Consider the following 13,435-nt stretch of genomic DNA (forward strand, 5'->3'; position numbering starts at 1 on the left):
AGTGTTGGTTCAAATTTCTTCCCTAGAATTGTTTCCAATAATAATGAAAGCTTAATGCAAAAATAAGTCACCCAGACATATTATTCTGTTGCTACAGGATTTAATGCGCTTTTCAAACATCTACAATTTCCTGAGAAGGATGGCATTATCTCTTATCAAAGCGTCTGCCACAGATGAAGACCTGGCCAGATGCACTTTTGGAAGACAGTCTAAGACTATGTTAAGGCTCTTCCTTCTACGGCTGTTTTAGTTTGATCTTAAAGAAAGTCTTAGCAAGTCTAACTCAGGCTGGTTAGTAACTAAAACTGAATAAAACTGCTCTTTGTGCAAGACAAGGAAACTAAACAGACAGGACTGAGTGCTCCCTCTCTGCAACCTCACCAGGAAATAAGGCAACTGTGACTGATAGATTATAATGATGCAACAACAGAGTCAGCCTGTTTCCTATGCAGTAAGTTTAGAAACGGTTCTTTTTCAACTAATTTTTGAGATGTTTAAAAAAATGTTTAAGATGAGATGTTTGAACTAAAGCTACAGGGACAGGGCCGCACATATTGACTTACCTCATGCTTCTGGTACATTTTCACCTTATTTTAATGATGGGAGGGGAGCTATTTGACCGAAGTCCTGTTTCTCAATAATAGTGTAATGGGGAGCCATTTTTCAACTATTTTTAAAGCCTCGTCAATAGCTTCAGACTATATTGTTCCCAAGTATAAACAACAGTAATTAAACCCATAAATAAAAATAGAACAAAATTAATGTATTAATAGCAGCATAATCACAACTAGTTTTTAAGCCAAGATCTTCAAATACAAAAACTTAAAATAATTACCTGCCGTCAATGGCCGAAGTGTTGTCTGTACTAGAAACACCCATTACACCAACAGCAAATAGAACGGCTAAATGAAAAGTGAAGCAGAACAACCACAACGGCTACAGATCGCTTCTCAGAAAGCCTGACCGAAGCACGCTTTCACAGATTTCTGAAAGCTAACTTTCTTTCCTCTTTTGGGTGCGCCAAACCTTGCTCCAAGTGCTAGAGACCCTAAATTTCACCATCTCAGGCAGTTTTGCATGTGACAATGCATTAGGTATGCTACACTGACAGAGGAATGTTTCGGCTGGTATAGTCTAGATCTCAACCACCTACAGTTCTGCTGTGTCCTAATAACATCATCTTTTCAAATCTGATTTGTGTCACTGACTATTAATTTAAAGCCTATCGGCTAGACAAAATATAGACTTTATCTAACTTTCTTTTATTATCCAAATTACTATCCAGCCCTTGCACAGAAAGCACACACAAAAAAAATCCTTTTCTTACACTGCAGGACCAACATTGCAATATATGTATTTTTTGCTAGAATAAGTATTTTCCATTAGCATAAGGCTTTTCAGCTGTACTGAAAATATTTCCAGCATTTCCTTTCAAAGCACAAAAATGATAATTCTATCAAAACACTTCTGCATTTGTTTCTTCCATACAATTTGCTCTGGCAGCACAAATTAGGTAGCGATCAGCCTATTGCCCTGCGCCACCCCTAATTTATCACTATAGATACCCAAAATAAACCTTTCCTCCAATTTTATTTTTAATTTTAGTACATTAACACAGCAAGGCATTGAATGCATGGTATTTAAGATATGCTATCAGATGCTGAATGCTGTCCTAGATGACTCAAGAGCCAACTTTCTGCAATTTCAAAACACATTGAAAGGTACTAACATAGACAACAAAAAAAGAGCAATTCTGACTCTTCTTACACAAACGCAGCAATTCATTTATTTTAAAGACTTCAGACCTGCCATCTCTAAAATTGAGAAAATGAAAAAGGAATTTTTTTTGGTTTATTATTTTCTGGTTCAGTATTAACTGCAGTAAATATTTCAACCAAAAGAGAAAACTCCCTCTAAACTCATTATCTACAACGTAAGTACCAAGACAGGCGACAGGAAGCTCATGCAGTGATCTAACTCGCGTCACAGTATTTGCAGAAATCCCAGGGGCACTGGGCACAGTAATAAATTTGAAATATTTCCCAGATGAAGAATGAACTTGTAACCTTCTCAGTATTTAACTGCCACTATGGCTCTTCCAGGCCGCAGGTTTTAGACTGAACAGAAGCCAGCTGACTACATTGTAAATACATTTACTACTTGTTTCCCCAGCTTTTCTTTCATCACTTTCCACTCTTATCTAACGGAAATACTACAGATTCTTTCATTGCTGATGAGAGCAAAACAAATTTTTCCAGTGCTCTCCATTCATTACACGTGTTGTAAATAAATCTGGTACCCAGCATCATTCCTCCCGCTGACAGCAAGGGGAAGGAACACTGTCAACACAGCTCACAGAAATTCGACTTTGTACCAAAGATTTTCAGAAACCAAATTACTGCCTCCCTTCACGGGAAGTAACCTACCCCTGCAAAGGTACTTTCAAGGTGCTTGGCCTGAGACCATGACGACATACGCTTCTTGCATCCAAGATTAACTCAAGGAAAAGTGAGTAAGTACAAAGCTGTATATACATTTTATCCATTCGATATTTGTCCCTAAAGACTATCTCAAATGTGGATGGGATTCAGAAATGTTAAGCTTTAGGGGCTGAGACTATCTCAGCCGCAGACCTTCCTCCAGGACATTTCATGTCCTCTTCCATATTCAAACCACCTCTCAAATGTGCAAGTCAAAAATTTGGTGCGTGACACATGGGTCCATGAAATCCCCAATTTGCACACACAACTAGAAACTTTTATTTTCTGTAACTCGGATGCAGAGCAGTCTTGTGAGTTTGCTTCATGGTATCTCCTCACTTTGTGGCAACGTGCATCTTCCCATTTTCAAGAAGAAGGCCTGAAAATTGTGCTTCCAACAGATCCATCGCTGAGCTGTTCAGGCAGTTGCTCCCTAACCCATTTCGGTCAAAATGATCTAAGATAACTTAAACCAGACTTTTTTTAGGCTGATTGAAGCTAACTAAAGTGCCTCAGAGCTCACAAAAAGCAGCTGAGAAATAGATGACAGAGGGGCTGTGGGGAAGAGGGATGCGGAGACAGCGCTCACCTTTCCAGCAGGCACAGCCACACTGAGAGGAGGGCAGGAACCGTTTGTGTCACTCAGCAGCACATACAGAATTAATTCCAGGCAGTTGATAAAAGCTACATCAAAAACCATCGTCTTCCAAGACGTACTTTAGATTTTTAGTATTTTGAATTCCCTGTGCATTTCTCAAAAAATCCCTTCGTACCATATCAAAGAATAACCAGGTTTAACAAAGGGCTGAAATTCAAAGATGTTTCACAAGTAAAGGTACAAAGGATGTTACTAATGACGAAAACAGGTATTCATTTATGATTCTTTCTTTTGTCCTCCTCAAAAATAAACAACATACTCTTTCTTCTCTCCAAACCCACCTAGAATTTAAATGATTTCTCAACTAAAAACACTTTCAATACCACTATTCACTTTCACCAGCAGTGAAATACTATTTTTTCCTCTATTCTCAGGGCCTGTACTGCATACCTTTTTCATATTCTTAGAGCAGTCTTCAACAAAATAATCCATTAATTTTCCATCATCCTCTGAATAAAAGGAAAGTCTCATTACCCTAGCTCCCAGATACACATTGTAGATAAAGAGATTGAGGAAACAAATTTGTGTAGTATCCTTTGGGACCCTTAAGTACCTTTCTAGTCAAAGCCATTTTTCCAGATTCAGTCTTTATGCGATATATGTAGGGAAATTAAATCCAATAATTTTTTAAAACCAAACATTAGGGCAATAGAAGGCTCCTCTAACACTTTTTTTTTTTTTTTTAAAATGACACAGGGTAGCCTGTTCCAACAGACTACTTCCAGGTATGTGAAACAGATGATATCTTTAAGTGTCACCAATAGGATGTGAGTAAACTCCATTAGTTTAAGGTAACATTTAACTGAATTGAAAATGGTGCCAAATTTAACAGGGAAAAAAAAAAACACCCATGAACTCCCAGGGTTGATCACTTTATATGCTTGTATGCAGTTGGAAATAAGCTTTCTTCAATTATCTCCCATGTACCTTACACAAACACACAAGCAGCACAGCAAAATGTACCTATTCCTTGCCAGCTGAGCACTACACAACTTCAGTGTGAGGGGCTTCTCGGTAGCCTACGCTTTAATGATGAAGGTCAGCAATTTCGTCCTTACTGCCACGGAAGGACGGGTACTCAGGTAATCAGTCCAAAGCAGCGGACGCATGGCAGCTTGCTGCCAGTGGTACCACATCAAAGAGAAAGCGCGTTAGCTTCCAGGTCTTTATATCCTTGTTAAAGAATATAGAAAAGCTGGTCTTGGAGCAAAGTAACATTTAAGGAGCATTCTTTTTATTCTGTGCACAATTTAAGCTTACAACCGGACAAAGCGGGTTGTTTCTAACTACCTGCAAATTTCAGTCAATCCGTACCTGGCACTGCAGGGGAAATCTCAGTTAAGAGGCATCAAAAGGAATGCCATTTCACTTAAACTGTCCTAACGCTGTCAAACAATGCCATCTTACCCACACTTAAGTAGAGATTTACAAATTTCTCACTGGATTGCCATCGTGAAATGTTAATAGAAGGAAAAAAAGATTGACTGCCTTAGTGCAACCTCTAGTACGCTACTGAAGTCTCCAAACAAAAAATCCCAGGTGCTTCAAGAAAGAGATGCAGAAAAATAGATGAGACAAGGGAATTCAATACCCCAAAAATGGATTTCTTGTATGAACTTCTGCCAGGGTAATTTCTAAGAATAACAGAAGCAGCTTAAATTAAGCAAAATCATTCAGTTATTAGGAGGGAAGAGATGACAATTTTTCTAGCCTAGAAGAAAATGATACAGTGATCAGATAACAGTTACTCAAACTATTCAACCCTTCACCAAATTATAGTAATGCAGAAATACAATTACTCTCTACAGCGACCTCTCAAAGGAAAGTAGAATTAAGATTAGAACTAAGAAGTAAAATCAGAAATGCAACTTTCCAAAATGCATTCTGTATGACCCTTAGTATATTTTAATACTCAAGCATTAAAAGAAATCTTTTTTTTGTGCCAGGCATATAAGAAAAATTCAGCATCAAAGAACTGGCAGAACATATTCTAAATCTTTACAACCAAATAAAGAAATCATTTACATTAGTTTAGATAAGGAGCAAAAAAGAGTTCTCAAGATCACTTTCATCCCCCAAGTGACCTTGCTGTATATCCTACATTAAGGCTATAATCTCAGTCTTATCTGTTACTTGCTTAGCTTAATTGCATCATATCATTAATATTATTAATTTCCGCCATTGCCCATAAAACTCAAAGCCTCATGCCAATTCTGTAAAATATATAGGTTGGAACTGAATTAAACACAGCACACAGCGAGTTGTGCAAAACCATCATAAAATGCTATGAAGCATCAAGCATGTAAGTAAGACAGAGCACCTATCTTTACTCTTTTGGCCCAAGAAACAAGGGAAGAAAAACGTGGGTTTTTTTCTGCACGACCAGAATTTGTTGGCTTTCAAAATGCTTTGAGTCAAGGTAGAGCTATATTGCGTTTGAACAGGCCTCACAGGGAATGCATTTTTCAGATATTCTTCCCCAACTTTTAAAGAAGGGCAGAGCTAGCTAAAATGCTTCTGTACCAGTAACCTACAGAAAGCAAAAGACATGCTCAGAAAGCTGGTCCCAAGACCAGTGGGGAATAAAATGCAAGGTGAAGCTTAAGTTACAGGTAGCAGGTAACAGCTAACACTGCAAAGCAAGCACTGACAACGCAGTCTCAGGAGAATATTCCCCCTGATGTGTTCGTTAACAAGGTGCAGAATTTGTTTACGTTCAGTTTCACATAGACATGGTTAAATACAGCTGTGACATAAAGCAGAAAAGCTGTGGATGCCAGTATAAACCTTCTCTCCTACCCCACTTCCTAAAGAGGAAGACTTTAGCTGTTCAATACTGAGCAACTCTTGTTGTCCCTTCTTAATATATATAATTTTTTAAAACCCAACTGACCTTCTCTAGCTCTTCTATACCAGAAATGTAGCCATATTTCAGAAGTTCCAGGTAAGACACGTAAAATGTACCACCTTAAATATATATGCCGTCAGTACTAAAATTTGTCAGACTTTCATACATTGTGTCGATAAAGAAGTAAGAACTCTGCTAACATGCCTTTACATAACATTTCATAGTATAAGAATAGTTATCGCACAATGTAAAACAATACTTTTTTTTTTTTGGTCATAAAGGTTTCACCTATAGATAAGCCTTCCTTTATGGTTGTTCAGTGATTAAATCCATCCCGTCAGACATACTTAAGACAAACTTTCTAGTACCACAACCCATTGTAAAACAAGTCAGTTAAGCTCTTACAAGGATACTGCATATATGAACCACCCTTACATGCCATTAAATTCTAGCTGAAGAATATTAAACCAATATTAAGATCTAATTCGTAAAAAAAGCCGGATCTCCTCATGAAATGTAAGAAAGGTGAAGAAGTCAAACTTCTACCTTTTTATTCCTGCTCCTTAACAAGTCTACTTTATTCGCACAGGTTACATAAGTAAGCTGTTTTTAAAACAAAGTTATCAACATTTCAGCACTGTTTCTAGTAAAAATAGCTTTCAAGAGTAAGCAAGACAGTTATACACACAATAAATCAGGGCATTACTAAATAAGTATCTCAGCTTTTATCTTCTGTCAAGCTCCTTGACAACAACAGCATATTTAAGAATTATGAAAAATACTTTATGTATGTCCTTTTCAATGAAGACCTAAGTAATAGTAGTAGCACTATAGGTCAATTTTCAGATGTGATTAGCCACACTGTGACCTTTGTCCTCCTTTAGAAAAGTATATGGCATTGACTATATTTAATATTACATGAGCACATACAGCAGTTTTTAACCATGCTCAAGATGCACTATATAAGCAAATTCCTCATTTGAATATTTATGACATTATAAGCAGTTTGAATAAGAAGGCAGAGTAACACATAACACAATATAACAATTGTTGGGGGTATTTGGGGGCGGGGGTTGTGGGGTTGTTTGTTTTCTTTTTTTAAAACAGGGCACAAAAAACCAACAGGGTCTTTAATTGATCGCACAATAAAACTCTTGTGAAGAGTCATCTGGAGATCCGTTCTCTCTGAAAATTAAATATTCGACCTACCTTGAACTGTAAGTTCTGCTTGAGCTTCAATCGTCTCATTTCCGTTATCCGCTATGCAGGTATACGTCCCAGCGTCCTCTTCCGTAACATCACTGATCTCCAGACTGCCTCCCGCAAGCAGAAGAAATCTGTCATAGCTGTGCAAAACAGAACATACGGGTGATCTGATGGATGCATTGACTTAAATAAAGTGTTACCAGAGAAGCACACACAAGCCCTCTTCCTGAAATGTCCACATAAACTGAAGGAGTGTTTACTTATAATATTCCTGGGTGCCATTTACAAGAAGCCATGTTAGAGATGAATTTTTAACTAACAAATTCTGTACTTCGGCTTCACATTTAAAGTTAAGTTCAACTAGATCAATTCCACAGGAGTAGCTCATCTTTCTGCACCTTCTGCTTCAGTTCTTTGCAATTAATTGTGACCCAAAGTATTTAGACAATAGCAACTAAAACGTAAGAAAAATGAAATAACACAACCACATCATAAAAAAAACCCAACCAAAACCATTTTGCAGATACAGCTGGAATGACTTCTTGCTTGAAAAGTTAAGTGAACTATAACACACCAGACTTATGCCTGTACAACATAAGGAACAGCAATGTATATTGTATAAGGTATAGTAATTGAATTTTTGTAAAAAGATAGCCACTTCAGTAAGATGTAAGCTTTCAGAATAAGATACAGGTTAAAAAAATTTCAAAAGACAAATTCAACAAGTTGGCAAAGTTTCAGTACAGAATTTTCTCCCTCTGACTTGTAAAGGGTGGGGGGAGGGTTTATAAGTCAGCTCTTACAAACTATCTGCTTTTTATGCTAAATGTAGTACTAAATGTAGCATTTTATGCTCCATGTAGTACCCTCAGCGCTCTTCTCCCATTGCAACCATCATTCCCCTTTTTGTGATACAAATTTGTACAAGAGTTTTCCAAGATTCATCACTCCAAGTGTCCACAATAAAATGCCAGTAAAATTACCAAATACCCCAAGCCGAGACAACAAATCGTGACTGGATGCTGATCCGGAACCATTCTTATTTGCAGTTGGAAAAAAAAAAAAAAGAGAGAGTCTACCTGATGGCTTCCTTTCTGGCATTATCAAGCAATGGCTTAGTGGGCAGGAATGGACTGAATTCTTTCAAAATAAGAACTGAATAGCATATTACGACAATTAACTTTTTTGGTCTCTACAGAGCGGCCAATGTACAAAAATCAACCTAATTGCTTTCTCCATTTGAAATTTTACTAGAATTATGTTAGTGGAACCAATGCTCTTACCTGGTTGCAAAGGTAAATTGTTAGGACACAAAGACTTTTGACTCACCTAACTAATTACCACATTAATATTGATTTATGATACTACTATAGTTGTTGATCAAATTTCTGATTCAATACATTTAAAAGCAGAGCAAACAAAATCATTATTGGAATTAAGTGAAAGAAACCAGTCTTAAAAGCAGCCAGGGAGATGTCCTATCCAGGTATACGGTAAGGAAAGGCACCCTGTTTCCATGATCTAGTAACAGGAGGACTACAAAAAGTTTGTTTTGTAAGAAGCGTAGGGAATTTGAGTGAAGATATAAGTAAGTTTGAAGAAAACATATTAGGAGCTTTAAAAAGAGAAATGCCTGAAGAAACAGTAGGAGAATATGTGGACAGCACTGCAAACAGGTTCTAGCTAAGAGGAAAATAGCAAGAAGTTTGTCATTAAGCTCTGGTTTTGGAACTGCTTGACAGTGGTTCAAGAACAGAAAGTAAGAAGATGAGAAGATGCATCTCAGATTATTTTAATATGCATTTTATTGTCATTGCAGCCAAAAAAGGCAGAAGCCTCCTATCATGGATCAGATGAAAAACTAACACGTAGAAAAAAAAAAAATAGGAGCTCTAGTGGTAATCAAAGACAGGAGATGGATCATCCTTCGCTATCTCGAGCAAGAAAAATCTATACAAAGGAGATGTGAACAAGAGCTGCCAAAACTGTATCACTTTTTTTCCCCTCTTCTCCCACTTTCTTGTATTCTATTTGCCTGTATTCTATACAGGTAAATTCATCAGATTTAAACCACACAACCACCAAGGCAAATCTGACCATCTAAGAAAGTTCTAAGACCATCTAAAAATCTAAGGAAACGCTGCTCTTCCCGATTCTTGAACCTCTTTGTCCGCATCTGGACACTGACAGCCCACGAACACAGAAGAGCTTTCCAAACGTTGTCAAGGTGAACAGAAACAATGCCACCAAAACTTATTTGTGAGAATGGCATGTTAGACATGTTAAGGCTGCACTAAAACCAAGCCTAAAGAAAAATAAATGAGTAAGACAAGTCTGGACCTTGACACATCCATATATGCAGTTTTGTATCTTACTATGTAAAATAGCTTCTTTGATTATTTGTTCTAGCATTCGTGGCCCATTAAATTCATCTGAGTAGCATATAATCTGCTGAAGGCTAAGATGGAAGCAGAAAGAAACGGAGCCAGTTGGTAAATGTGCTAAATCTATCGGTGACAGGATACAAAACAAGGGAGGCTCTGCAGAAAGAACTGACTGGGTGCGAGAAGCTGAGACTAACAAAATTGCAAAGGAATGATAAAAAGCTATACAGACTGTTAGTGTAATTTTGATGACATATAGTGCCTTTTTCCGGCTATCCACCAACTTCCATGGTTATCCAGCTAAAAGCAACACGTGCCTTCCGATGCTCATTTTCCCATAGCTAGCCTCTGGAAAAGTGAAGCAAGGTGTGCCTGGTGAGGCAGCAGACTGCGATGGTTACTAACCAGCGATTAAGATGTTACGAAAACTATGAAAAAAAAAAATGACTAGATCTTGTCACATTAGGCAAAAAAAGTTTGTCTCACAAACTACTCGCAACATGGTGGCATTTACATGAATTCTCCTTTTTGCCAAGAAACGAGGTTATACGGTTTTCAGCCATCTAAATTGCGTGCTGTACTTTTATTCCCTTTGATTATTTTCCTTGAGAAAACCTAGAGTTGAGTCCGGAGTTTACCAATATGTGATCCAATACAAGTTCACCGCTGTTAAAAGCATGGAAGAAAACAATTAATCTGTCAGACTCCTTGGTGATTCCTTCTGTATGCATTAGCTGTGGAAGAATTCTGGACTTAAAGCAAAACTGCTTTTGTAATAAAGTAAAAACATCTTAATTCTGTAAAGACAATGAAGCATTTCCACAAAAGAGTGAAGCAATCAGATTTCAGACACTGGAGACAAAGCATCAGCTTAATATAAAAGTGGTAACGTAATTTAAAGTGTCATTAAAAACAACGAAGATTGATCATTCAAATGTCAGAGAACAGCAAAATCAAATTCAAGCCTTTTATATGCATTCCATACAGCCCTCGGTTACACACTCATAATATACAATTACTTGAGCTACTTTGGATACCTAACTCACAGGCTTTTTTTTATGTTCATTATCACCAAATAGAGTGAGCCTTTATTAATTTATTGTATTCAAACAGCCAGTTATACCCTGAGGTTTTGGATTTTTTTCCTCTTTTACATTACTATTCCCAAAACATCTTATAATCTATTTGCAGTCTTGGTAAAGTACAGCAGATAAAATTAGCCAGTAAATTAGATTATTTTGTGGAATCTACTACCAGAAAAATCTCCATAATTACACTGCTATGTTTAACCTTTACTGAGCCGGGCAAGTGTAATTCACTTAATACAAATCGCTCAGAGTGCCTGGCAAACAATAATATGTAATAATTAAAAGTATCACACATTCATGCAAAGTATTAAGGAAAAAACCCTGCATTAAGAATATGTATGCAATCATACAATTAAAGACTTCATTTGAACGCGTACAGTAACAGCATAAAAATTGATGCCGCACATGCAACCTCAGCTTTATAATCTCCTCACTTTAGAAAATTATTAACCATACAACCATGTTGTAGTTTTCTGTAGGCGTTTTTCAACGACATAAAATTTTGCTAAATTGAACAGCCCAATAACACCAAAGAGTTAGCTGCACTTCAATAACCTTATTAAAATATAATGCTACTGTTCAGGGTCCTTTCAACTTAACCATCTCATTTACTGTAACTTTTTAAAGAATTTCTTGCAGTGCATGCATTTGTATTTTTTTCCATGTAAGCGTCCAAATATAAATCAAGTTACACAATATACGCTGTTTGAGCACACACTGGAGAGCTATCAAAGCAGAAGAACATCTTCCAAACATTTAAAACTCAGTGCTTGTCTCCCAAGCTCTGAAAATCCATCTTGGCAGCCACCTCACCTGAAACGTCACTTTTCAACTTCAGAATCATCAAAAGCACAAAATTACTCCTGCATTTGCTAACAAACAGACCCTCACACGCAGTAGGATCCTTAGCCAGACATGACGTTTTTCAAAAACAAAATTTATGAAAGGCTTAAAATTGGCAAAATCTGAGAAACTATTCAACCTGTATGTAACATTTCCATCATAGCCTTTTGTATCAGGTAATATTGACAATAAGGCAGATTTTACTTCAGAAAGTTTTCTGTAAAGGACATAAGATTTTTTCAAATAGCTTTATACTTCAGTGGCTTTTCCTACTGCCTTCCACTTCTCTCAGTGTTTTCTACATTCCTGGCAGAGGTGTTACTCTTTCTGAGTTTATGGAGGAAATCCAGCTGAAAAATCGCGTTGCTGAACCACACGTATGATGGGGTGGGTGTGCAGTTAGTTGCAGTGCCAATCCTAAACTAAAGAGCTACGAGCAGTACACCCTGTATCACAAGATTATACAAACACGAACACATACAATGGGTTTATTTCTTCTGCTTTGGTCTGAGTCTAGAGGCTCGCTTCATCTTTTGAAGCTCTAGTTTGGAGCTACAAGCGCCAGCACCATAAATCTCAACCTAGAACAGGGTTTAGCCTCTTCCTTTCTTTTCAAACAATGTAGTTTTGAGAAAATTATTATGTATCATGAAGATTATTAGCCTGACCAGTAAGCCAATTCAATGAAAAGCTTTCATGACAAGTCAAATGTTTCTCCCAGTGACGGGTTATCGGGTTCAATTTTCAACTTTGTGACTTTTTTCTCTCTGAAACGGTGAATTCAGTAAGAAAGGCCTCAAAGGAGCAGCCCGAAGCCAGACAGCAATGCCTAGAGAAGGGCAGACGGATGGCGCAAGCATACAGAGACCCTTCCTCCAAGCAGTCTCTTACTCTTCAGCTTCTGAGGACTGAGACTTCCCCAAGTCCTGGGTGGAACCTGGGTATTTCATAGTCTTTGGTGGACTTCTTTACGAGGAACCAAAAAGTCAACAGTCTAACTATCACTTTTATTTCTTTAAAATCTTTACATTACCAAGTTCTGAAGGGATTCCTTGCATTTGTAACAGTTTTACTACAATGGAAACTGTTAGCGTTGCATTAACTTCACCGGTTTGTCACTCAACACTCAAAGCTTCCTTCGCTTTCACTCAAGTTAGTTTGGAAAATATTTTATCACAGCAAACTAATTTCACAATATATTGCATTACAGGCTGCTTGTTTGAACAAGTGCCAAGGCTGCCATCATTAACGTTTACTCATATTTATCCATTAACATAAATCTTATTGCAGTCTTCAACAAATACTCCATCAAAATTAAACACTTTCCCTTTTTTCAGATCCTATTACATTTAATTCCAAAACCCCACCACTCCCAATCCTTAAAAATAATCTATTTTTCCTATAAATACAGGCTCCTATACATATTCTCCTTAGCAATACAGCTTGAAAGGAAAACATTTAATTTTGTATTAGATTAATTGCCACAGTTAAAAAGACAAAGAGTAAAAATAAGGTTGCGTGCCCAAACCATTTAACAAGGGGTAAAAATTAGGGACATCCCTGACCATGCTATCTGAGTTTTGTTTCCTAGCCCCATACATACACACACAGAGAGACGTGTATCAATATATGTATATACATGTATGTATACACACCTATACGTATGTATACAAGTGTCTGTAAGTGTGTATAGACAAGCCCCATGATTTAAGAGCTTTTCCCAGGCAGCAGGTACATTAAAACCTTTCCAGATGAAAAGGATCAGTTTTTTCTTGGGATAAAGAAAAGCCATGCTAATAAGAAAAGTCTTACTTTTACATCAAAAGGGGATGTTAATACAACTTAAATGTGATTTAATTTGTAATTAAATTAACAGACTATGCATAACAAGGTAAGGCACCTATTTTGCAGCAGTCTAACCGCAGGCT

The 13,435-nt window shown here is 37.2% G+C and overlaps 1 protein-coding gene across 9 annotated transcripts in view; it reads right to left on the minus strand.

Annotated features, from left to right (window-relative positions):
• NEO1 (neogenin 1) overlaps nt 1-13,435 on the minus strand; it is a 213,063-nt gene that overhangs the window by 105,944 nt on the left and 93,684 nt on the right. For all 9 annotated transcript variants that reach the window (XM_076348557.1, XM_076348559.1, XM_076348558.1 and 6 more), the window contains exon 5: nt 7,196-7,332. In XM_076348557.1, the coding sequence (XP_076204672.1) occupies nt 7,196-7,332 (137 nt within the window). The remainder of the gene's footprint in view (nt 1-7,195; nt 7,333-13,435) is intronic.

This window comes from Aptenodytes patagonicus, chromosome 10 (assembly GCF_965638725.1).
Source record: "Aptenodytes patagonicus chromosome 10, bAptPat1.pri.cur, whole genome shotgun sequence".
Taxonomy (NCBI): Eukaryota; Metazoa; Chordata; class Aves; order Sphenisciformes; family Spheniscidae; genus Aptenodytes; species Aptenodytes patagonicus.